Source organism: Salvelinus namaycush, chromosome 12 (genome assembly GCF_016432855.1).
Source record: "Salvelinus namaycush isolate Seneca chromosome 12, SaNama_1.0, whole genome shotgun sequence".
Lineage (NCBI taxonomy): Eukaryota > Metazoa > Chordata > Actinopteri > Salmoniformes > Salmonidae > Salvelinus > Salvelinus namaycush.
The window spans coordinates 50,312,320-50,336,307 of record NC_052318.1 but is presented as its reverse complement, the minus strand read 5'-3'; the positions used below and the strand labels follow the sequence as shown (position 1 = coordinate 50,336,307).

The 23,988-nt window shown below is 43.2% G+C and overlaps 1 protein-coding gene across 2 annotated transcripts in view; it reads left to right on the top strand.

The window, feature by feature from the left end:
• The window catches only part of spns2 (spinster homolog 2 (Drosophila)), a 130,728-nt gene that overhangs the window by 100,488 nt on the left and 6,252 nt on the right, over window positions 1-23,988 (top strand). Inside the window, exons 9-12 of one of the 2 annotated variants that reach the window (XM_039005998.1) lie at window positions 1,888-1,953; window positions 3,119-3,217; window positions 8,252-8,415; window positions 16,455-16,491. In XM_039005998.1, coding sequence (XP_038861926.1) covers window positions 1,888-1,953; window positions 3,119-3,217; window positions 8,252-8,415; window positions 16,455-16,491 — 366 coding nt within the window. The remainder of the gene's footprint in view (window positions 1-1,887; window positions 1,954-3,118; window positions 3,218-8,251; window positions 8,416-16,454; window positions 16,492-23,988) is intronic. The other variant, XM_039005997.1, reaches the window with a different exon arrangement.

Below are 23,988 nucleotides of genomic sequence, written 5' to 3'. Positions count from 1 at the left end.
CATTATTTACAGACCAGTGTGCCTCTTTGCCTGGCTAGGTGCCTCCTGCCCATTTACTGGGCCCTGTGTGGGTTCATATGAAGTCAACAATCCCAACAGGAGTTCACTTTTACAGGTCAGGAGCAGGTCTGCCCTACATTTTTATGTGTCAGGCCTCCATAGAGAGGTAGCATATTTCAGGGAGATATGAGGACACCTTGGCAGCAGGGCAGCCAGACAAACAGCAGTAGAGAGGTATGATACAGGCTTGGAGTTCAGGGCAGTATTCATGGCTGATATATCCAGACAACTGTACATATTAAATATCCTCTTGTTTAATGCTGGCTGTTACTGTGACAACTCAAGTTACATTGCTAAGCACTGACAGATGTGGTGTTGAAGATAGTGACACCCCAGTGGTGTGAGGCAGGACACAGCAGCCATGTCTGTCTCTCTGTCTGTTTGGGGTGTGATTTGGAGTCTAGATCCAGACAACTGTTGCCTCACAGGCAGGCTGGCCGGCCGATCTGAGGAGAGTTCGTTTGAGGTTCTGTTTCTGTTTCCCAGGAGGCTGTGTGTCAGTCACGGTGTCTGAATGGCAGTTTAACAGTCTGCACTACTTCCAGACCCAGAGTGTCAATCTAAACCCGTGTGTGTGTGTGTGTGTGTGTGTGTGTGTGTGTGTGCGTGTGTGTGTGTGTGTGTGTGTGTGTGTGTGTGTGTGTGTGTGTGTGTGTGTGTGTGTGTGTGTGTGTGTGTGTGTGTGTGTGTGTGTGTGTGTCAGTTGGACATAGATCCTCCAGTCCTCCATTGCCCACCGCGATACATTGGATTCTATCGCAACCAAATCTCTCTGGATCCATTACTAGAAAGCGTTTGTGTCGCCACACAGCCTTGCCAGCTGCTCAGGGCTTGCTTTGATTACAGACGTCAGGAGACTATGTACTCATTCTCCTGAATGTCAAGTCCCTCTATGTTATTCAATATCTGTATTTTAAGTTATCGTTACAAAGTGAGAGCCAGGGATATGGACTCGATGGTTGTTAATTTGTGAGAGCCCTTGTTGAGTTGATCTGTTGTTGTGAGACCAGAAGAGTGAGAACATTTTGTCCACTTGAGGAATATACACTAGCCTCGCTGACAGACATTTACAGAGACTGGCTGTGTCCCAAGTAGATTCCTACATTCCTAGAAAAAAATAAGTATTATCTAGAACCTAAACGGTTCTTCGGCTGTCCCCATAGGAGAACCCTTTGCAGAACCCTTTTTGGTTCCCGGTTGAACCCCTTTTGGTTCCAGATAGAGCCCTTTTCGGTTCCATGTAGAACCCTTTCCACAGAGGGTTCTACATGGAACCAAAAAGGGTTCTCCTATGGGCACAGGCGGGGAACCCTTTTGGAACCCTTTTTTGTAAGAGTGTACTCCCTAAATACGGCACTACTTTTGACCAGGGCCCGTAAGGCTCTGGCCAAAAGTAGTGCACTATAAAGTGAATAGGGTGCCATTCGTGATGCAACCACTTTCTCCATACCATTCTGCACTGGTTCCCTGCTCAGAGGTCAAACACCTAGGCTCGCATCCCAAATGGCACACTATTCCCAATATAGTGAATAGGGTGCAATTTTATACTTAACCCCAGTTCAATGGCAGAGAATGAAGCAGTCCATTCCTGTATAATGTGAGCAGAGCGTAATAGCATGTTTTCAGACAGACCACAGCAACTGGAGCATTTTAATTCCCTGTGTTTTTCCGATATCTGCAAGAGAAGAGACACCTTTCGACTTTCGCTTTTTTCCACTCTCGTTGGCTGTGGCCTAGTCCGTGCAGTGTGAAACTCAGATCAGACAGTCCTAATGGTTGGTATTTAATATCCCTCTTTCTTTCTTTCTTTCTCTCTCTCTTTTTCAGGTCTGTATCTTCATAGGGGAAACGCTGCTCTTTCTGAACTGGGCCATCACGGCGGACATTTTAATGGTACGTACTGAGAAAAAAACGACACTTATCCTCTGTTGCCTACCACTGGCATCTTCTAATACTACACTACTGTAATAAATGGTGGTTATCTCTTCTGGTGCCATTTGAGTTTCTTATTTTGAGTTATGAAATGCGTGACTGTAACAGGGACGGGGAGCTTGTATATATCGGATGGGGCTCAGTCGTCGTAATTATGCCCTTGACCATGCATGCCGCATACACCACTCGTGGAAAGACAAAATGCATGGGAGAGCTCTTTTTCGGACAGGCCAAATACTACTTAATTGAGCTTTCCTGGTGCAATGGAGCCAATACAATCGTCGCAGAACTGCAAATCAACCCATCTGGAACTCCAGGCAGGCTAAATGTTAACACCACACTTATTCGAAAAGGTATCAAATAGCATTTGAACCCAAGTCCCAAGCAATGATCGAGGAGGGTAGCTTAGAACTTGTTTGCACGTGTGAGCCAAATGAAATGGGACTTCCTGTGAAGTGAAAGGACCAGCCAGACTCATGAATCTGCCAGTTAGAATAGACACACTGGTGAGTTAGCTTGCAGAGGGGAGGGGAGAGGAGAGTCAGCTGCAGAGCAGAGGCCCATACAGCACTTACTGGACTACTGTTTTAGACACACACGCACACACACAGTTCTAATCTAACTGGAGATGACAAGCCTGGAGGTCTTTGGCAGTGAGGTGGACTGAACTTGCATAATTGAGGTCTCCTGAAGTTGTTGTTGTTTTACTATGGATGGACGTATGGATAGCAGTGGAGGCTGTTGAGGGGAGGACGGCTCATAATAACGTCTGGAACAGAGCAAATGGAATGGCATCAAACACCTGGAAACCATGTGTTTGATGTATTTGAGACCATTCCACCTGTACCGCTCCAGACCTTACCACAAGCCCGTCCTCCCCAATTAATGTGCCTACCAACCTCCTGTGATGGATAGATCCTTCCTTCTACATCCCTAGTCACCACTTCTGCCCTCGTTTCAACTCGCTCTCCATCTCTCTCTGTCACGTGATGATGTGTTATATCGTATGTGATTGAATTCGGACCTTGACGATATTTTTTTTTCTACGTGACAGTGAAGCTAAATAAATGTCTGCTCGAAAAGTCAGTCAAGTCAAGTCTCATCTGATCTTATCATCTCTCTGCAGTATGTTGTCATCCCGACTCGGAGGGCCACAGCGGTTGCCTTCCAGGGCTTCACTTCCCATCTCCTGGGGGATGCTGGAAGCCCATACCTCATAGGCCTGGTAAGACTACTCTACTCTCACTCTCTTTGTGTGTGTGTGTGTGTGTGTGTGTGTGTGTGTGTGTGTGTGTGTGTGTGTGTGTGTGTGTGTGTGTGTGTGTGTGTGTGTGTGTGTGTGTGTGTACTAGTGTGTGTGTACTTGTGTGTATGCATGCGTTTGCGTGTGTGTACATTTATATGCGAGTACTGTGTGTGACAGTTACTTGGGATCCATAGTCCCGTAGCGTGAATGAATAGGTCGTTACATGCAATACTGCATATGTATCGTAACACGTTCACTCTATTCACTCATCACTTGATGCTTTTTAGTAGCCTTTGTCTAACTATGCCATTGCAAGGTTAAACGAGGTTGGTACCACAACAGCTTTTAACAAACCTCCCGTTGGGACGAGTAGTGAACAGAGGTGTGACTTCACTTTGCCAGTCGTTCGCTAATTTCTGCCAACCCACTTTCCAGTAAGCCCAGTTCCCACGGGGACACCATTATGACTAGCAGTCAGAACCAGAGAACATGGCTCTTACTGGCACTCACATTCTCAAGGACACACACTGCTCTCTAAGTGTTCCCTCTGGTCTCCTAAATGCCTGGCCTTCCACTGCATCCTTGCATAGACAATAGCTTCGGCCCCGCTCCTATACCATCCTATCAGTGGCCATGATGACACTAGTTCCAGGCGTGTTTTCTGAACGTTTCACCAAGATGAAAGAGATATGCCAAGCGTCCATGACATTACTATACCGTTCCAGGTCCATTACAGAAGGGGGGGGGGAAACACATTTCACCCCTACCCGCCAACTGGCATTCCAGTCATTCCGGAGAGAAAGCATCGAAGGAGCACTTTCCAAGTTAAACAGTAACCCAATGGAAGTGCCCCTCTACTCGGCATGGTATGCTGTACTGTGGTCGACCTGGGAGAGAGCCCTGGAGCTGGGAGGTTATACCCACTCAATGACCACATGCCTAAATACGTGTGGCAGGGGGTAAAGGGTGAGGTGGACTGCCCTGAGTAGCCTATCTCGGTATGAATAAGTTCCTTATCTCCTCCAATACGGAATAACTTACGCAATATACTATTAGCCAAAGATGTGCTTCCAAAGCTTCATTTGACCTTATGCCATGAAGTGAGGTGGTTTCACCAGAGTTCCGTTATCTCCCGTACTGAATCTCTCACACAATATTCAAATGGTTATAGTGCTACTCAAAGCTGTACCTCTAAACCTGCAGTAGTTGTTCATGTTTAATGCACGCTTTGGCTTTAGCAAATGGTTCAGAGAAAAGAAAGTGCTCTTAAAGCTTGTTCTACTTAGTGGTAGATATTTACATTGTTGTTCTACCGTCCTCCCTCAGGCTCAGTGTACAGTAAGAGCCAACAGCGAAAGTAACATTGGTCTTGATTAGAGAATTAAACTCAGGCCTGGGGATTCACTGGGGACAGGCGGAACAGTGACAGACGGGGCTGTGGAGCAGCAGATACAGCAGTTATTTAAGAAGGGGGGGGGGGGGGGAGTATATACACTACCGTTCAAAAGTTTGGGGTCACTTAGAAATGTCCTTGTTTTTTAAAGAAAATCCCCCAAAAATGTCCGTTAAAACAACATCAAATTGATCAGAAGTAAAGTGTAGACATTGTTAATGTTGTAAATGACTATTGTAGCTGGAAACTGCAGATGTTTTATGGAATATCTACATAGGCGTACAGAGGCCCACTTAGCAACCATCACTCCTGTGTTCCAATGGCACGTTGTGTTAGCTAATCCAAGTTTATCATTTTAAAAGGCTAGTTGATCATTAGAAAACCCTTTTGCAATTATGTTCTGATTAAAGAAGCAATTAAACTGGCCTTCTTTAGACTAGTTGAGTATCTGAAGCATCAGCATTTATGGGTTCGATTACAGGCTCAAAATGGCCAGAAACAAAGTACTTTCTTCTGAAACTCGTCAGTCTACTATTGTTCTGAGAAATGAAGGCTATTCCATGCGAGAAATTGCCAAGAAACTGAAGATCTCGTACAACGCTGTGTACTACTCCCTTCGCAGAACAGTGCAAACTGGCTCTAACCAGAATAGAAAGAGGAGTGGGAGGCCCCGGTGCACGACTGAGCAAGAGGACAAGTACATTAGAGTGTCTGGTTTGAGAAACAGACGCCTCACAATTCCTCAACTGGCAGCTTCATTAAATAGTACCCGCAAAACACCAGTCTCAACATCAACAGTGAAGAGGCGACTCCAGGATGCTGGCCTTCTAGGCAGAGTTGCAAAGAAAAAGCCATATCTCAGACTGGCCAATGAAAATAAAAGATTAAGATGGGCAAAAGAACACAGACACTGGGCAGAGGAACTCTGCCTAGAAGGCCAGCATCCCGGAGTAGCCTCTTCGCTGTTGATGTTGAGACTGGTGTTTAGCCTTCATTTTAACCTAACTCCTAACCTTAACCCTAGCCCCTAACCTAGCCCCTAACCCCTAACCTAGCTAATTTGTAACATGTCATATGTTTCGAAAATTCTAACATGTTGTACATTTTGTAAATTCGTAACATATCCTACGAAATGGATGATGGACATCCAAAATGTAATACATGCCGTGCGAAATGTAACCTCATCATACTAATTCACACAGAGCGTCTCGGATTTATGTAAAGAATAATACGAAGTGCTCTGAGACCAGGTTGCTGTGATTCATCCCTCCCTGAATGTCGCCGACCTCCAGACCAAGGAGACCAGGCCCAGAATGCCCTGAATGCGTCACCATGCAGCGACTCCTCTATCTCTGACTGGCCCGGAGGTTTAGCAGGCCGGTGTGATGGGCTCATCATGACGCACTCTACCAACCCACAACCCTCCTGCCTCCACACCCGCCCCCCCCACCACAAGAATGAACAGAGTCTGCAGATCTGAAATCACAGGAAAACATGTCAGCCGTTCATCGCTTAGCAACTACAGAATAAAGCAGCCTTGAGCCACCCACTTGGTGCAGAATTAGTTTTTTACAAGTACTTGTGCTGCCCAAGTTCCAAATATTAGACCTGCATTAGAGACGTGCCCTCAGAGGATCGTGAACCGAAGCAGCCACAGTGCATTGCCTTTGTATATTGATGGAGGTTGTGTGTTAAAATGAACTGGGCTCCCACTGTATCCTGCAGTACTGGTCCTTCTTATTGAGTGACAAGCCATTCATCCACAGTATATAGTCCCGCTTGTACCAGCACGTAGGCCAGAGTGGCTGACAAATACAAACCATAGCTTCAGGGAGGAATATAATGAACTAGTGTAAAGACACATGTAAGTGTGTGTGTGTGTGTGTGTGTGTGTGTGTGTGTGTGTGTGTGTGTGTGTGTGTGTGTGTGTGTGTGTGTGTGTGTGTGTGTGTGTGTGTGTGTGTGTGTGTGTGTGGATGTGTGTGTGTGTGAGTGAGTGGATGTGTGAGTGAGTGAGTGAGTGAGTGAGTGAGTGAGTGAGTGAGTGAGTGAGTGAGTGAGTGAGTGAGTGGATGTGTGTGTGAGTGAGTGGATGTGTGTGTGAGTGAGTGGATGTGTGAGTGAGTAGATGTGTGAGTGAGTGAGTAGATGTGTGAGTGAGTGAGTAGATGTGTGAGTGAGTAGATGTGTGAGTGAGTGGCAAATGGCCAGAGGCAGAGTGGGTGGCGATGTAATGTCAGGAACAATCTCCCTGCAATCTTGCAAGAAATGCCTTGCAATGGATAATTTGACATGCACTATGTATTTCTAGCCCACACATACATTTGTGCAGTTATACACTCTCACATGAACACTCTTATAACACCCACCTACACTCTTTCTCGCCCTCCCTCACTCACTCACTCCTGTCAGCACTTCTCCCCTCCCTAGGGGGGAAGAGAGAGAGAGAGAGAGAGAGAGAGAGAGAGAGAGAGAGAGAGAGAGAGAGAGAGAGAGAGAGAGAGAGAGAGAGAGAGAGAGAGAGAGAGAGAGAGAGAGAGAGAGAGAGAGAGAGAGAGAGAGAGAGAGAGAGAGAGAGAGAGAGAGAGAGAGAGAGAGAGAGAGAGGAGCCTGTCAGTCGTCACAGGGAATACCTCAGCACTGTCAGCAGCACTAATCTAGTCTCTGTAATAACCACCAGCCTCATGCCTGTCTGTCTTTACCTTTTTCCATTCAATCTAACTATTTATCCTCTCAGGGGAAATTAAGAAAGGCAAGTCAGGGAACCTGGGCTGTCAGGGCAGGAGTGAGTGTTCTGTGTTCCCCATCTGCCATTCTCCACAGCACTTTGAGGAACACTGGCCATCCTGCACGCACAGTGTGTGTGTGTCAGCACTTTAGTTAGACTATCTCCCCGCTGTTATTTTCTTTAGCACATTGCGTGACGGACCAGGGCAACACTCAGCTCTGGAGAACTCTACTCTAACCTTGAAATTACTGAATACGCTGCTTGGAATATCTACTCTTATAGACATTGGTGTGTGTGTGTGTGTGTACAGAAATATGTTGCGTGTGTGTTTTGTAACATTGCCTCCTTTTTGTGTTTGAAATATTAATTGGTTAAGTGTGTTATTTTACATTATTGATTTGCCTAATGGATCGGAAACGATATGTATGGATTAGCCCTGTAGCCTGTAGCAGTCAGAGGAGCTCATGTAACTCACTACTACTGTAGCCTTTAGCCTCTGTTGCAGGATCTGAGCGTGCTGTCCAGAGATTAGCTTTTTTCTGCTTTGATAAATTTACATAAGAGTCAAATGAATCTCTTGCTAAATGAGTCACACACACTGTAATTATGCAACGCACTATAATTGATGCAGAAACGTTATATGCCGGTTTCCTGGACACAGATAAGCCCTTGACTAAAAAGTACATTAAATGGGGATTCTTCATTGAGAATGCTTTGTAAGTACAGGAATAGGGCTTCTCTGGATCTGGGAAACCGGCCCAAATAGTAATATTAGTGATCACTATTGGTGACTTGGAAAGACACAACAGTGTGCATAATGTCTATAGCATATTCGTATTCCTTTACTATTGTTTTTCTCTTTCTCTCTGTGTGTGTGTGTGTGTCCGTCCAGATATCGGACGCCCTCCAGAAGAGCTACACTAGGTCGGTGCTATGGCAGTTCCTCAGTTTGGGTTATGCCCTCATGCTCTGTCCCTTCGTCATCGTCCTGGGTGGCATGTTCTTCTTGGCAACCGCCCTCTTCTTCCTCGACGACAGGGACAAAGCAGAGAAACAGTGAGTCTCTTTTCGCCCTGCTTCTGTATAACCTAGAGTACATTGAAATTTTAAGCATTTCGTAGACACTCTTATCCAGAGCGACTTACAATCAGTGCTTTCTACAATAGGCAAAGCTACCTCATATCACGATCATTGCAAGTTAGTAAATCCATAACGTTTTTTGAGGAAAAGTTTTTAGGAAAAGTTACATCTGATCATCTTGAAACGTTCTCAGTGAAGCTCACTTTCATCAAGGTTTTACATGTCCATTCATGTACCATCCATAATTCTTCTTAGTTGCTTTATTTCTCCAACATGTCAAGTCTGCTTTTTGGGGTATACACTCCCCACAAGGGGTACAATAGACACACACACATCAAAAGTTTCATTTATATTTTGTTTGTCCATTCTGTAAGACAATCAAGTTGTGATTCCACGTGGAAATGTAAAGTCCGTAACGCTTGAATCGCCCAGAGAGGTAAACAGAGACGAAGCGATCAGGGTCAGGGGAAAGAGATTGTTCCAGGCTTTATCCTTGACAAAAAGGGCTCGAGTCAGCTGGGAGCAGCAGACAACGACTAGACTCTCTCATTGAAGCAATGGAAGTTTAAGGTCAACCGCGGTACTGCAGGCATTGTTAGCAGAAAACGATCCCCCATTATAGTGAATGGAAAAATTACGATCTTCGTGGTCAATCTTCACCTAAAAAAATATAATAATAAATAAAGTCAATCATGGTACCAAGAACTGCTTCTAATACACCAGATGTACAGTACCAGTCAAAAGTGTGGACACACCTACTCATTCAAGGGTTTTTCTTTATTTTTACTGTTTTCTTCATTGTAGTATAATAGTGAAGACATCAAAACTATTTGACCTGGCCTCCACAATCACCTGACCTCAACCCAATTGAGATGGTTTGGGATGAGTTGGACTGCAGAGTGAAGGAAAAGCAGCCAACAAGTGCTCAGCATATGTGGGAACTCCTTCAAGACTGTTGGAAAAGCATTCCATGTGAAGCAGGTTGAGAGAATGCCAAGAGTGTGCAAAGCTGTCATCAAGGCAAAGGGTGGCTACTTTGAAGAATCTCAAATATAAAATATATTTAGATTTGTTAACACTTTTTTGGTTACTACATGATTCCATGTGTGTTATTTCATAGTTTTGATGTCTACACTATTATTCTACAATGTAGAAAATAGTCAAAATAAAGAAAAACCATGGAAATAGTAGGTGTGTCTAAACTTTTGGCTGGTACTGTATGTCCTTGAACCGGTTAATTTTAAATCGCACACAGAAGAAGTTAGTGCTGGATTGAAATGTACAGAATGGTTACCTGGAGGGAAATAGGGGAGGGTCTTGCTTTTCAATTTCAGTCAAGGGGAGGGTTTAGTATTTTTTAAATCTAGTCCAGGGGAGGGTCATTCAATTGAGGAAATGTGAATATCTATCAGTGTTTTAGAATGAGTTGTTTATTAGGCAATGCGTGCCTGATGCTGCCCCTCATCGCTGATTCTCCGCAGGGTGCGCAATATCAGGTGCGCCTATAGACCATTTAGTGTGTTATCAATCAAATGATCCAAAGCCTATAGGCTATAGTGTACAAAGTGCATGCTAGCAGAACCACAGAGTAAAGTTATATTTCTAATATAGCTGCTGGGATGGTGTAAATACAACTAGGCTGTATTACACACTGCAATGGGTATTCCAACCCTGAGCCCCGGCCTACTCTGTTCTTACTGATCAAAAACTGTTTTGTGTGCTGCCTAACCAATGGCTGTGCTGTGTAGGCCTACGGTGGCAGTTCAGGAGGAGAGTCAAAGGCTTCTTCCGATTTTGTCGTTTTTTTGTACTTTCTTGTACGCGGACTAGCCTATAGGCTATGTCATGTTCAGTTTGAAAAGGAGAGTGCAAAGATGAGAAGGAGGACCTGAGGCCAACTTTGATAGCTTGCTACTACTATAATTGATTTGATTAAAAAACAATAGGTTTCTTGCCAATGAGGTATGACAAAAGAAAAACGGAAAAAGATGTAGAACTGCATGACATTTTTATTTCAAAATATATACTTTCTTCGAACCTGCAAATACGATGAGAGATTCATTCAATGCTTTTACTATAAAGGAGATCTTTCCATCCCTACTCTCGTCCACGGTGGTCCAAGGACAACCCACAACCTTCTGGCCTGCAGCCCTGTGTGCTATCAAAATTCCTGCGTTGCCATGTAATGCTTACAGGACGAAGAACAGTTTCTAAAACAGCATATCTAAGGCTCTGGTCTGTCCAGAAAATGTGTGTAAACGGTAGACATGTTCTCTGCTATTCACTTTGTTTTAATTATTATTTTGGGTATAAGGAGGGTCTCTTTTTCAAGCCTTCAGGGAGGGTTTAGATCAAATATATTTTGCTGAAGGGAAATCGGACCATTTCAGATCGGTCCAATTTTCTCCATGTAACCCTTATTATAAATAACGTTCACTCCCACATGAGGATAATTTAGTGGATAATGGCAGCCCGCAGTAACCCGGTCAGCCTTCAACTTGAGTTACTCAGTGAGAAGGGGCAGCACTGAGCTAGCCTGCAATTTCACTCCCTGGAATAGCTCAAACTGCGCGTGTAATGTCTCCATGAGACGCCATCTCAACCGACTTCATTTGGCTTCAATTCGCTATTGAGTCTTCACATAGGAACGAATGGTGTCACGTGACCAATGGCTTTGTCCATTCATATATGCAGTCATTTGCTGGGAGGGAGAGGATGCAACTCTTTACCTTGAACCTGAAGGCCATGCCAGGCCTGTCAAACGAGATGCAGAGCCAGAGAAAGCGGGAATACCTAGTCAGTTGCACAACTGAATGTATTCAACTGAAATGTGTCTTCTCCATTTAATCCGACCCCTCTGAATCAGAGAGATGTGGGGGGCTGCCTTAATTAACATCATCGGCATCCAGGGAGCAGTTATTAGGGTCAGAACAGCAGATTTTCCCACTTTGCTGGCTCTGGGATTTGAACCAGTAACCTTTCGGTTACTGGCACAACACTCTTGGCTGCTACGCCGCTGAGGTCTCCCCCTGAGAGTCCCCTGGCCAATAGAAACACTGTCGCTATAGTGCCCTCCACTCAACCCTGTCAGCTAAAAGAGCAAAGTGCTCTGTCCATCCGAAGCAGAGCTGACCCAAGCTGTTCCACAAGCCATCACATTATAACACTTAGCTTACTTTGCCTTTCATTAGCTACCACCCCTCGTGTATGTAACGCCCAAGCATTCAAATTCTCCAACTCTCTTTTCAAATAAAAACACACCAAGCACACACATACCTTGAGGGCATAGCACTGTGGCATCTCATACCCATAAAAGGTCAAGACAAACAGTCATCCACTCTTTTCGGGTGCTGCTCTAAAATAGAACGGACTTCTATTTTAGCGCTTGGCAACGCAGGCGCTCGTTGGCGCGCAAGCAGTGACCACGCAAGCATTGAAAAATTCATTTACACATACATGTTATTCAATCATTGCACACACACTGCTTGCACGCGCCAATGAGCGTCTGCATTACCAAGCGCTAAAATAGAAGTCAGTTCTATTTGTGACGCTGAACGCGGTGCACGTCCTGCCTCTCCCATCTCCTCATTGGTTTATAGAAGCATATACCCATGTGCCATCTCCTCATTGGTTAAACCCACGTGGGTGATTGAAAGTTGAACTGAGGTCAGTCAGTGAGTCGGTTGTGGTTATACACCTTATGATGAAAGTTAGATGCCAATCGTCATTTAAAGTCCAAAGAAGAAAAGGCCTGGAAGGAGGAGAGATGACTAGAAACGATTCGGTTGACCATTTTATGTGTGGATTAATTGTCGGAGTAGAGGACCTTGTGCATTTCAGGTAAAATAAAACTCTGCGTTTATATCCCAGGACAAATTAGGTAGCAACAGCAAGCTAGCTAAATAGGACAAATTAGCTAGCAACTGCAAGCTAGCTAGCTAAATTGCCATAAATGTTTAATGCTTTTCGACCTGTCCCCAAATTAATATAATTGGTTCAGAGTTTGTTTTGATATTTCAACCTGCGTGTCGTAATAGCGTTTGGTGTAGGGGGACAAAATCAATTTGCGCACGATGGCGGACGCACGCCCTCATCCGGTTTGGGCATGGTGTAGTAAGGAGGAAAATGACTTTTCTAGGAACATGGTTCAATATGGTACCAGTTAAATTAGACAACGTCCATCCAGGGCTGGGGTCAATTCCATTTCAATTCAGTCAATTCAGGAGGTAAACTGAAATTACATTTCCAATTCTCTCCTCAATGCTTGTCTATGAATTGACCCCAACCCTGCTGTATACTGTAGGCCACCATTACAGAAGGACTACTTGTGTCCAGGGACATACTTGGATGATATGCAGCTCTACCTACAGTGAATGTACTGTCCCACCACCATCACCGTGTACCACCGTGCTTCAGAACTCTCGTCATGTTACAGGTTACAAATAGCCTCCCTGTTCTGCAGAAGCCTCTCTCTATATAATCTTTAGATTGTAAATAGAGTTCATTCATGAATCGTATACAGTATATGTATAGCGTGCTTTATAGAGTAGGGCTATTGATTTACCAGTGCAGAGGGGTTCTGACTGCTAAACTTAGCAGCACTCTTATGGAACACTCTTCGAATAGCACTACACAGATAACAACAACAGGATCCTCAGAAACAACGACGACTTCGGTTATTCCTAGGGCTGTCCCCAGACAAAATGTATCTTGGTCAACCAAGTGTAGTCTGTCCTGTCAAAATGTGTATTTTTCCATATATAGACACATCCTAGGTCTTTTAATCAAATCAACTATATTCACTGAGCTTGTCTGATTATTTAAGCACACTGTTTGATTAAATAATTAAGACACACAAATGACTAGAGGGAGTCCGACCAGCAATTGATTTGATTGTGCCGGGCCGGGCTCAGACTTGCTGTGCTGTGTTTAAAAAGAAAAAGACAGCGAGTGACCGACTAGCACCCGTTGTCGCTCACTCCTCCCTGCTGTAGCGACCACCACAGAACATCAAAGTGTTAATCGCGCTGTCCGTGTTGCAGGAGCTAAAACATAATTACAGCCGTTTCTGACTGAAAAGTTCTGTCACTGAAATCCCTCATTTGTTAAGGAAAAACATTCCCTATTCCCTCAACCCTTGTTCTCATTACGTGACACATGTATGCATCGCATGCGCATGACCAATAGGGCCTGACCTATAGGATATCATAATCCCATCAATGAATTGGTTATAACAAACTCTGAACACCGTAACAGCAAAATGGATGCAGAGGACGTGACAAAATAAACTTGAAACGGGGGAATGGTTGCTCGTGGGGTAAAGGTGTGTGGAATAAATTGGAATAGTTGGAATAGTTGTGGAAAAATCTGGAGATCAAGAAAAATAAGGTTAGGAGCAAGCGCTGCGTGCATATTATGTGTGCTAAACAGGTGGTGTATAGATTACAATGTCATTTTTCTTACCGTTTGGAACAATTTAAACACTAAATAAATGATAAGCGTACCAGAGAGTCGGTTGTAATGTATTTTTTTCTTAAACTTTTATTACAGCAAAGACAAAAAATAGTCACATTCGTTTGTGTTCCTAAATGGAACGGCTTATTTATTGTTTAAGCTAATTATTCAAGGCTCGCTTCATTTTATTTTAAAACTAAAATACTTGATTGCATTTCAAATAATGAATGACTTGTATGCTGTGTGATGACATGAACAAATAAATGATTGATTGATATACAGCAGGCTATATAAGTATTGAAATATAGGCCTAAGGAAGTTAAGGTATTAAGACTTAACAGGATGCTCTCTTAGGCCTACAGCTCAGTAGTGGTTATACAAGGCTTCAATACTAAGCCTACTAATGATAATGACATTACTTATTATTATAATGACGATCATAATAATAATAGTAATAATAACAATAAGAAGGAGATCAAGAAAATTGAGCCGTTATTAGTATTATTATAAATATTATTTTTCAATAGAAGCAGGATCTGTCTTATTTCTGTAGACATATATGGATGATTTATAAAACCAGGCACATTTAACAGCTTAACAGCTATTTATTGATTATAGACCTAATTAAATTGGGCTTTCCTATCTCCTCACTTTTCTTATACAATAAGGCAAGGGCTGTTTTCTCGTCTCCTAACTCTGCTGCTGCCTCCGCTGCATTGTGCTCAACACCAATATGCTGGTTAACACCTCTTAAGGATCGCACCCTTTTTTTCAATTTTCCCCTAAAATGACATACCCAAATCTAACTGCCTGTAGCTCAGGACCTAAAGCAAGGATATGCATATTCTTGATACCATTTGAAAGGAAACACTTTTGAAGTTTGTGGAAATGTGAATTGAATATAGGAGAATATTACACATTAGATCTGGTAAAAGATAATACAAAGTTTAAAAAAAAAAATCATCATCTTTGAAATGCAAGAGAAAGGCCATACTGTACTATCCCAGGTTAGGCGCAATTTAGATTTTGGCCACTAGATGGCAGCAGTGTATGTGTAAAGTTTTAGACTGATTCAATGAACCACTGCATTTCTGTTCAAAATGTGTATCAAGACTGCCCAAATGTGTGTAATTGGTTTATTGATACATTTTGAAGTTCATAACTGTGCACTCTCCTCAAACAATAACATGGTATTCTTTCACTGTAATAGCTACTGTAACTTGGACAGTGTAATTAGATTAACAAGAATTTAAGCTTTCTGCGCGTATCAGATATGTCTATGTCCTGGGAAATGTTCTTGTTACTTGCCTACATTAGCTCAACCATCCTGTGGGGGACACCGATCTCGCTGAGGTTAACTTTGCTTTTTTGGCACATAGCAACATGGTCTAGGAAAAGGCGCCAATTCAACAGTGCAATCACACACTGATTTATTTCAGAACCGCGGACAGCGGCCACAATCCAACGCAGGAGAAGCACATTTATTATAAAATAATATTAGTTTCATTAGTGTTGCACCATTGTTCTTATGTAATACAACCATATACAATTTCAGTAGCACATGTCTTAGAGTGATGGACTGTGCCATCCCCACGGCCTCCACAATGGATTAGTCCACTCAGGTGCGAATCAGACAGGTTCCTTGTACACCGTGATATATTTTTTTATTTTTGTGCTACTGCTCAACTAAAGAAATCTCGGTTGACCAACAGCCTATCGACCAAACAATCGACCAGTCGACTAAATGGGGTCAGCCCTAGCTTTTCCACATTCACAAACAAGCTATATATATAACAGTCCGTTCACGCTCAAATGCCCCATGATTTACACATTTTCTCCTGACTTGACAATTGCAGCCCTTTTTCTTGTACGAGTCTGTCCTTAAATATTCTGGGATATTTTTAAAAGCCAAGAAGCAGAAGGAGTGTACTCACTGGAGCAAGACTCTGTCTATTCCTAGACTTATTATGTCTAGGTTGTTAGCTTTTTTTGGCTGAGGGGAGACCATTAATAGCTCAGCTAAGGCACACAGATGCCCCCACACATTCACATACACACATTATTCACTAACTTAGACTTACACACACACGCAGGTGCACAAATACACACACATGGCGTGAGAGCTCATCTATGTCCTCTGCCCTGGTTAGCCCTGGCGTAGCTTGGCACATCGGTGACTCCTCGCGAGTACAGTACGGGCCCGGCTTAACTCACTTCTGGGACGACCGCCTGACGAGGCAAGAGACCAGATTTGTCATGAAGTGTGCTTTGAAGAGAGGAGAAAGGGTGCAGACTCCAAAAGACATCAGGGAGACAGGGGGGCATGTGAGGAAAGAAAGTGTGAGAAGAAGGCGTGAGAGACAGGGAAAAAAATGAAATAAAAGGGCCAGCAAAAGAGAGTGAAGCATAGTGTGGCAAGGGTAGTTATATTAGTCCTCCGTTTTATCCTCATACACACACACACACTGACATGTTTTTTGGCCTACCTCTGGATGTTTCACTGAGCTGTACGTGTGGAGTCTGTGGATCGTTCCTGACGGTCTTCTCTGTTCTGTTCTCAGATTGGCAGCAATGACGCGACCACCCTCCTCAGTAAAGGTATGACAAGTTACGTTTATATCACTCTGAGTTTGTGTATCTACCACTTAAGAGGTTAGATGTCAATTCAGTTTATCATCCGTAATTATTGGGACAGTGAAACATTTGTTCTTATATTGGCTCTATACTCCAAACGTTTTGATTTTAAATCAAGCGATGACTATGAGGTTAAAGTGCAGACTGTCAGCTTTAAATTGAGTGAATTCTCATCCATATCGGGGGAACCGTTTAGAAAGTACAGCACTTTTTGTACATAGTCGTCCCCCCCCCCCCATTTTAGGGCACCAAAAGTATTCGGACAAATTCACTCATATGTGTATTAAAGTACTAAAAAGTTAAGTATTTGGTCCCATATTCATATCACGCAATGACTACATCAAGCTTGTGACTCTACAAATTTGTTGGATGCATTTTCTGTTTGTTTTGGTTGTGTTTCAGATTATTTTGTGCCGAACAGAAATGAATGGTAAATAATGTATTGTGTCATTTTGGAGTCACTTTTATTGTAAGTAAGAATATAACATGTTTGCAAACACTTCTACATCCATGATTACAGATAATCCTGAATGAATCAGGAATAATGATGACTGAGAAGGTTACAGACGCACAAATACTGTATAGCCTAGGCCTACCGTTGATATGGCGCTATACAGTAGAACTGACAAATTTGTATATATGTTTGTATGCACTGCAGGTAGGCCTATGTGAATAATGCAAAGCATTGTGGCAAATGCCTCACAAGTAGACCATTAGAAACCTTTTATGTATAGGTTACTTGGCTAATGCATGGTCAGTATAAGAAAGGCACCAGACGCATTGCTGTAGAACCAGCTTTTGTTATAGTAGGGTAATGGTAACCTACTAAGGGCAATTTCTTTTAAATCAAACTAAACAAGACAATCAATTTTTACAGGAAAATAACTAACATTTTTCTAAATACGAGTATCAGTGGATTATATCTACATTTAGGGGGTTTTACGCATCCAAAATAATAACAGGAGCTGGCAAAAATAATGTACAATAGCCTACATACAAAAAAATTGGGAGATGTCCGCTCACTGTTTTGATGCTGCTCCTAAACTTGATATTATTGGTGATTAAGATTTATTTCAAAGCGGTCTTGCGAGCCAACCCCTTTATTGATAGTCTTGACTACTTGGCAAATGCATTGGGCAGGACAAAAAAAAAATGTCTTCACTGAGAGGGGGTGGGGTATGCTTGTTTTTTAATCATATGAAACGAAATGGGAAAAATACATGTTTTTTTTAATGTTTCTAAACACAAGGTTTACCGGCACAAAAAGCACATCTCTCTTGTTCCATGTGTGTATGGGCACTGTGCCTTATGGGTGGATTAACCCTAACGTAACATGCGTAAAAGAAACACCTGAAACTAGATCCCCTACACACTGGTCTTAATGAGAAGGAAAAAAACCTGTTGGGGGAGGTTCTCTTCTACACTGTTCAACCAATCGAGTAAATGTGGAGGAGGAGTTAAGATGGAGTGTTGCCTTGTTAATGTCCAGAAGTGGAAGTCTTGTTAAGTTTGGCTCTCTTTTCATTTCCCAGAACATCCAGTTGTTGGGGACTTGGCAGAAGCTACAGGTGGATAGGATGCACTTCAGTTGTCAAAATCCATGTCATAACCAACCGGGTTACTGCTTAAGACCAGCTTTCGGTTGGTCTTAAATATCCCCACCAGCGCATACTGAAATTGACACTTTGGTGCACGTTTTTTAGGACACACCTTAAATATTGCCACCCCTCCCACCTCGTATGAGACAGGTAAATGACCAATTCTGGCACTAGGGTTTGAAAATAGAGTGCCAGCTTTAAACAGGTCGAAATTGCAAACGAGTGTGTGTTTTACAATTGCGCTGGCTTAACGCCAGATGTGTTTGACTGTTTAAAAATTGAAGTAACTTTCAATCTCCGGTAAGAAAATAGTTTTTCCTTCTAACTAACAACAAGTTGTAGTGCCCATAAGACACTGTCTCAATGGTCTACAATCACCCTTTAAGTGGGAGACTTTGATTCAATGGTCTTTGAAAGAACTGGGAATATTGGAGACTTTAATTATACTTAGAAAGCACTTTCCCCTAGTTTCCATAGACCTTTTAAATGGCGATAACATTCATGTTTAAAGTGATAAACATAATTATGTCGTCGTATTGATCTTTGATGTACCTCTTGGTTCCTAGGTCTATTGTGTATATTACGGGATGTCGTCGAGGAGTCGTCAGGGCATTATTGGCCTTGGTACCCTCCCTCCTTCCTCTCTTTATCACACACACACACACCTCCCTCCTTCCTCCCCTTATCACACTCAGACACACACACCGCTCAGCCTCTCACATGAATTATCAAATCCCCCGTCCCGTCCCACCAAAAAATAAACACACACACACACAGGGGAAATGTTCTGCATTGCCAACTCTCCACAGCAGGACAATGGGGAGGTTTGGGAGTAACAGACTAAAAATAACAAGATTAAACCTTGACCCACTGATTGGCAAAGATTTGTGTTTCATGTTATTGTGACTTGGCTTTTCAAGGTTATCGTGTTTATACATGGGGTCAAGAATGTATCTATCCCTTTGTGCTCCTGTCTCGGCTAATTAACCTCTTTGCTTGCTTGATACTAGCTCCAGTCAAATGTATACAGTTGAAGTCGGAAGTTTACATACACTTAGGTTGGAGTCATTAAAACTCGTTTTTTTAACCACTCCACAAATTTCTTGTTAACAGTTTTGGCAAGTCGGTTAGGACATCTACTTTTAGGACATCTAAGTAATTTTTCCAACAATTGTTTACAGACAGATTATTTCACTTATAATTCACTGTATCACAATTCCAGTGGGTAAGAAGTTTACATACACTAAGTTGACTGTGCCTTTAAACAGCTTGGAAAATTCCAGAAAATTATGTCATGTCTTTAGAAGCTTCTGATAGGCTAATTGACATCATTTGAGTCAATTGGAGGTGTACCTGTGGATGTTTTTCAAGGCCTATCTTCAAACTCAGTGCCTCTTTGCTTGACATTATGGGAAAATCAAACGACATCAGCCAAGACCTCAGAAAAAAATTGTGGACCTCCACAAGTCTGGTTCATTCTTGGGAGCAATTTCCAAACACCTGAAGGTACCACGTTCATCTGTACAAACAATAGTACGCAAGTACAAACACCATGGGACCACGCAGCCATCATATCACTCAGGAAGGAGACGTGTTCTGTCTGCTAGAGATGAACGTACTTTCTTGCGAAAAGTGCAAATCAATCCCAGAACAACAGCAAAGGACCTTGTGAAGATGCTGGAGGAAACAGGTACAAAAGTATCTATATCCACAGTAAAACAAGTCCTATATCGACATAACTTGAAAGGCCGTTCGGCAAAGGAGGAGCCACTGTTCCAAAACCGCCATAAAAAAGCCAGACTACGGTTAGCAACTGCACATGGAGACAAAGATCGTACTTTTTGGAGAAATGTCCTCTGGTCTGATGAAACAAAAATATAATTGTTTGGCCATAATGAACATCGTTATGTTTGGAGGAAAAAGGGGGACTCTTGCAAGCTGAAGAACACCATCCCAACCATGAAGCACGGGGGTGGCAGCATCACGTTGTGGGGGTGCTTTGCTGCAGGAGGGTCTGGTGCACTTCACAAAATAGATGGCATCATGAGGTAGGAAAATTATGTGGATATATTGAAGCAACATCTCAAGACATCAGTCAGGAAGATAAAGCTTGGTCACAAATGGGTCTTCCAAATGGACAATGACCCCAAGCATACTTACAAAGTTGTGGCAAAATGGCGTAAGGACAACAAAGTCAAGGTATTGGAGTGGCCATCACAAAGCCCTGACCTCAATCCTATAGAAAATTTGTGGGCAGAACTGAAAAAGTGTGTGCGAGCAAGGAGGCCTACAAACCTGACTCAGTTACACCAGCTCTGTCAGGAGGAATGGGCCAAAAATCACCCAACTTATTGTGGGAAGCTTGTGGAAGGCTACCCGAAACATTTCACCCAAGTTAAACATTTTAAAGGCAATGCACCAAATACTAATTGAGTGTTTGTAAACTTCTGACCCACTGGAAATGTGAAAGCTGAAATAAAAGCTGAAATAAATAATTCTCTCTACTATTATTCTAACATTTCATATTCTTAAAATAAAGTGGTGATCTTAACTGACTTAAGACAGGGAATTTTTACTCTGATTAAATGTCAGGAATTGTGAAAAAAATATGCTCATGCTTAATAGCCTATTGAGTCATCGAATGCAATATTTCGAACACGTTGTCCATGTCTTTTGTCTACAACATTAATTTTGTCGGCTACACCAGACAAATTGCAGATCAAGGAGGGGGAAGCGGCAGCAGAGTACCGAGCAGCAGCTATGTATGCTGCGAAGTGGGAAACCGCTTTGTAAAAAAAATCCTCCACTTGCTCAGAAATCTAATATCTTTAGCAATGGCAAATCAGGTTTCCAGAACATTCGGAACCACAGCCACTCCCCAAAAAAATTTCACTTGTTTCATTAGACGCTACTGTTGCCGAGTCCATCAAGGCAAACCACCAATCCATTCACACAGTGCTTTTTAACGTACATATTTGCCATACATGATTACATTGTGCATGTTCATTTAATACAGTCATTATTTTTCAACACCTGGGATTTGAACCCACAACCTCTTGGCTCACAGCATTCCGATCTTCCCGCTACGCAAACATGTCTGTGTCAATGGCTGTTTTCACCTGCACTACTACACTGCTACAATCTTATCTCTGTTAAAAGTACACTCATAGTGAATAAGGAGTAACATTAAAACAGAGTAATATGCCCCACCAACATCAGACAATTATACAGAAAATTGCTGGAACAAGTAAATCCAATCAATGAGGCGAGTATAGTCAGATTAACTGATAATTGACACAGACATGGTGGTGTAGCAGGAAGATCAGAATGCTGTGAACCAAGAGGTTGTGAGTTCAAATCCCAAGTGAGTACAATAGTATTTAGAAATGCATGCTAAATGTAATTGTGTGTCAAATATGTAAGTTGAAAATATTGCATGTTAAAAGTCCTGTCTATGAGGATGTCCCTAAGCCAGCGTTTCCCAAACTCGGTCCTCGGGACCCCAACGGGTGCATGTTTTGGTTTTTGCCCTAACACTACACATCTTAATTAAGAAAATTAACACTGGCGTGATAGATGTGCAGATGATGATGTGCAAGTAGAAATACTGGTGTACAAAAGAGCAAAAAGTAAATAAAAACAATATGGGGATGAGGTAGGTAGATTGGATGGGCTATTTACAGATGGGCTGTGTACAGCTGCAGCGATCAGTTAGCTGCTCAGATAGCTGATGTTTAAAGTTAGTGAGGGACATATAAGTCTCCAACTTCAGCGATTTTTGCAATTCGTTCCAGTCATTGGCAGCAGAGAACTGGAAGGAAAGGCGGCCAAAGTAGATGTTGGCTTTGGGGATGACCAGTGAGATATACCTGCTGGAGCGCGTGCTATGGGTGAGTGTTGTTAAGGTGACCAGTGAGCTGAGATAAGGCGGAGCTTTACCTAGCAAGGACTTATAGATGACCTGGAGCCAGTGGGTCTGGCGACGAATATGTAGCGAGGACCAGCCGACGAGAGCATACAGGTCGCAGTGGTGGGTGGTGTATGGGGCTTTGGTGACAAAACAGATGGCACTGTGATAGACTGCATCCAGTTTGCTGAGTAGAGTGTTGGAGGCTATTTTGTAAATGACAGCGCCGAAGTCAAGGATTGGTAGGATAGTCAGTTTTACGAGGGTATGTTTGGCGGCCTGAATGAAGGAGGCTTTGTTGCGAAATAGGAATCCGATTCTAGATTTAATTTTAGATTGGAGATGTTTAATATGAGTCTTGAAGGAGAGTTTACAGTCTAGCCAGACACCTAGGTATTTGTAATTGTCCACATATTCTAAGTCAGAACCGTCCAGAGTAGTGATGCTAGTCGGGCGGGCAGGTGCGGGCAGCGATCGGTTGAAAAGCATGCATTTAGTTTTACTAGCGTTTAAGAGCAGTTGGAGGCCACAGAAGGACTGCTACAGCATACATACATACATGGCATTGAAATTCGTTTGGAGGTTTGTGAACACAGTATCCAAAGAAGGGCCAGATGTATACAGAATGGTGTCGTCTACGTAGAGTTGGATCAGGGAATCACCAGCAGCAAGAGCGACATCGTTGATATATACAGAGAAAAGAGTCGGCCCGAGAATTGAACCCTGTGGTACCCCCATAGAGACTGCCAGAGGTCCGGTCAACAGGCCCTCCGATTTGACACACTGAACTCTATCTGAGAAGTAGTTGGTGAACCAGGCGAGGCAGTCATTTGAGAAACCAAGGCTGTTGAGTCTGCCGAAAAGAATACGGTGATTGACAGAGTCGAAAGCCTTGGCCAGGTCGATGAAGACGGCTGCACAGTACTGTCTTTTATCGATGGCGGTTATGATATCGTTTAATACCTTGAGCGCGTGGCTGATGTGCACCGTGACCCGCTCGGAAACCGGATTGCACAGCGGAGAAGGTACGGTGGGATTCGAAATGGTCCATGATCTGTTTGTTAACTTGGCTTTCGAAGACTTTAGAAAGGCAGGGCAGGATGGATATAGGTTTGTAACCGTTTCGGTCTAGAGTGTCACCCCCTTTGAAGAGGGGGATGACCGCGGCAGCTTTCCAATCTTTAGGGATCTCGGACGATACGAAAGAGAGGTTGAACAGACTGGTAATAGGGGTTGCAACAATGGCGGCAGATAATTTTAGAAAGAGAGGGTCCAGATTGTCTAGCCCAGCTGATTTGTACGGGTCCAGGTTTTGCAGCTCTTTCAGAACATCTGCTTTCTGGATTTTGGTGAAGGAGAGGTTTGGTAAAGTAGTTGTGGGGGGTGCAGAGCTGTTGGCCGGGGTTGGGGTAGCCAGGAGAAAAGCTTATTGAAATTCTCGATTAACGTGGATTTATCGGTGGTAACAGTGTTTCCTAGCCTCAGTGCAGTGGGCAGCTGGGAGGAGGTGCTCTTATTCTCCATGGACTTTACAGTGTCCCAAAACATTTTGGAGTTAGAGCTACAGGATGCAAATTTCTGTTTGAAAAAGCTAGCCTTTGCTTTCCTGACTGACTGCGTGTATTGGTTCCTGACTTCCCTGAAAAGTTGCATATCGCGGGGACTATTCGATGATAGTGCAGTCCACCACAGGAAGTTTTTGTGCTGGTCGAGGGCAGTCAGGTCTGGAGTGAACCAAGGGCTGTATCTGTTCTTAGTTCTACATTTTTTGAAAGGGGCATGCTTATTTAAGATGGTGAGGAAATTACTTTTAAAGAACGACCAGGCATCCTCTACCGACGGGATGAGGTCAATATCCTTCCAGGATACCCAGGCCAGGTCGATTAGAAAGGCCTGCTCGCAGAAGTGTTTTAGGGAGCGTTTGACAGTGATGAAGGGTGGCCGTTTGACCGCGGA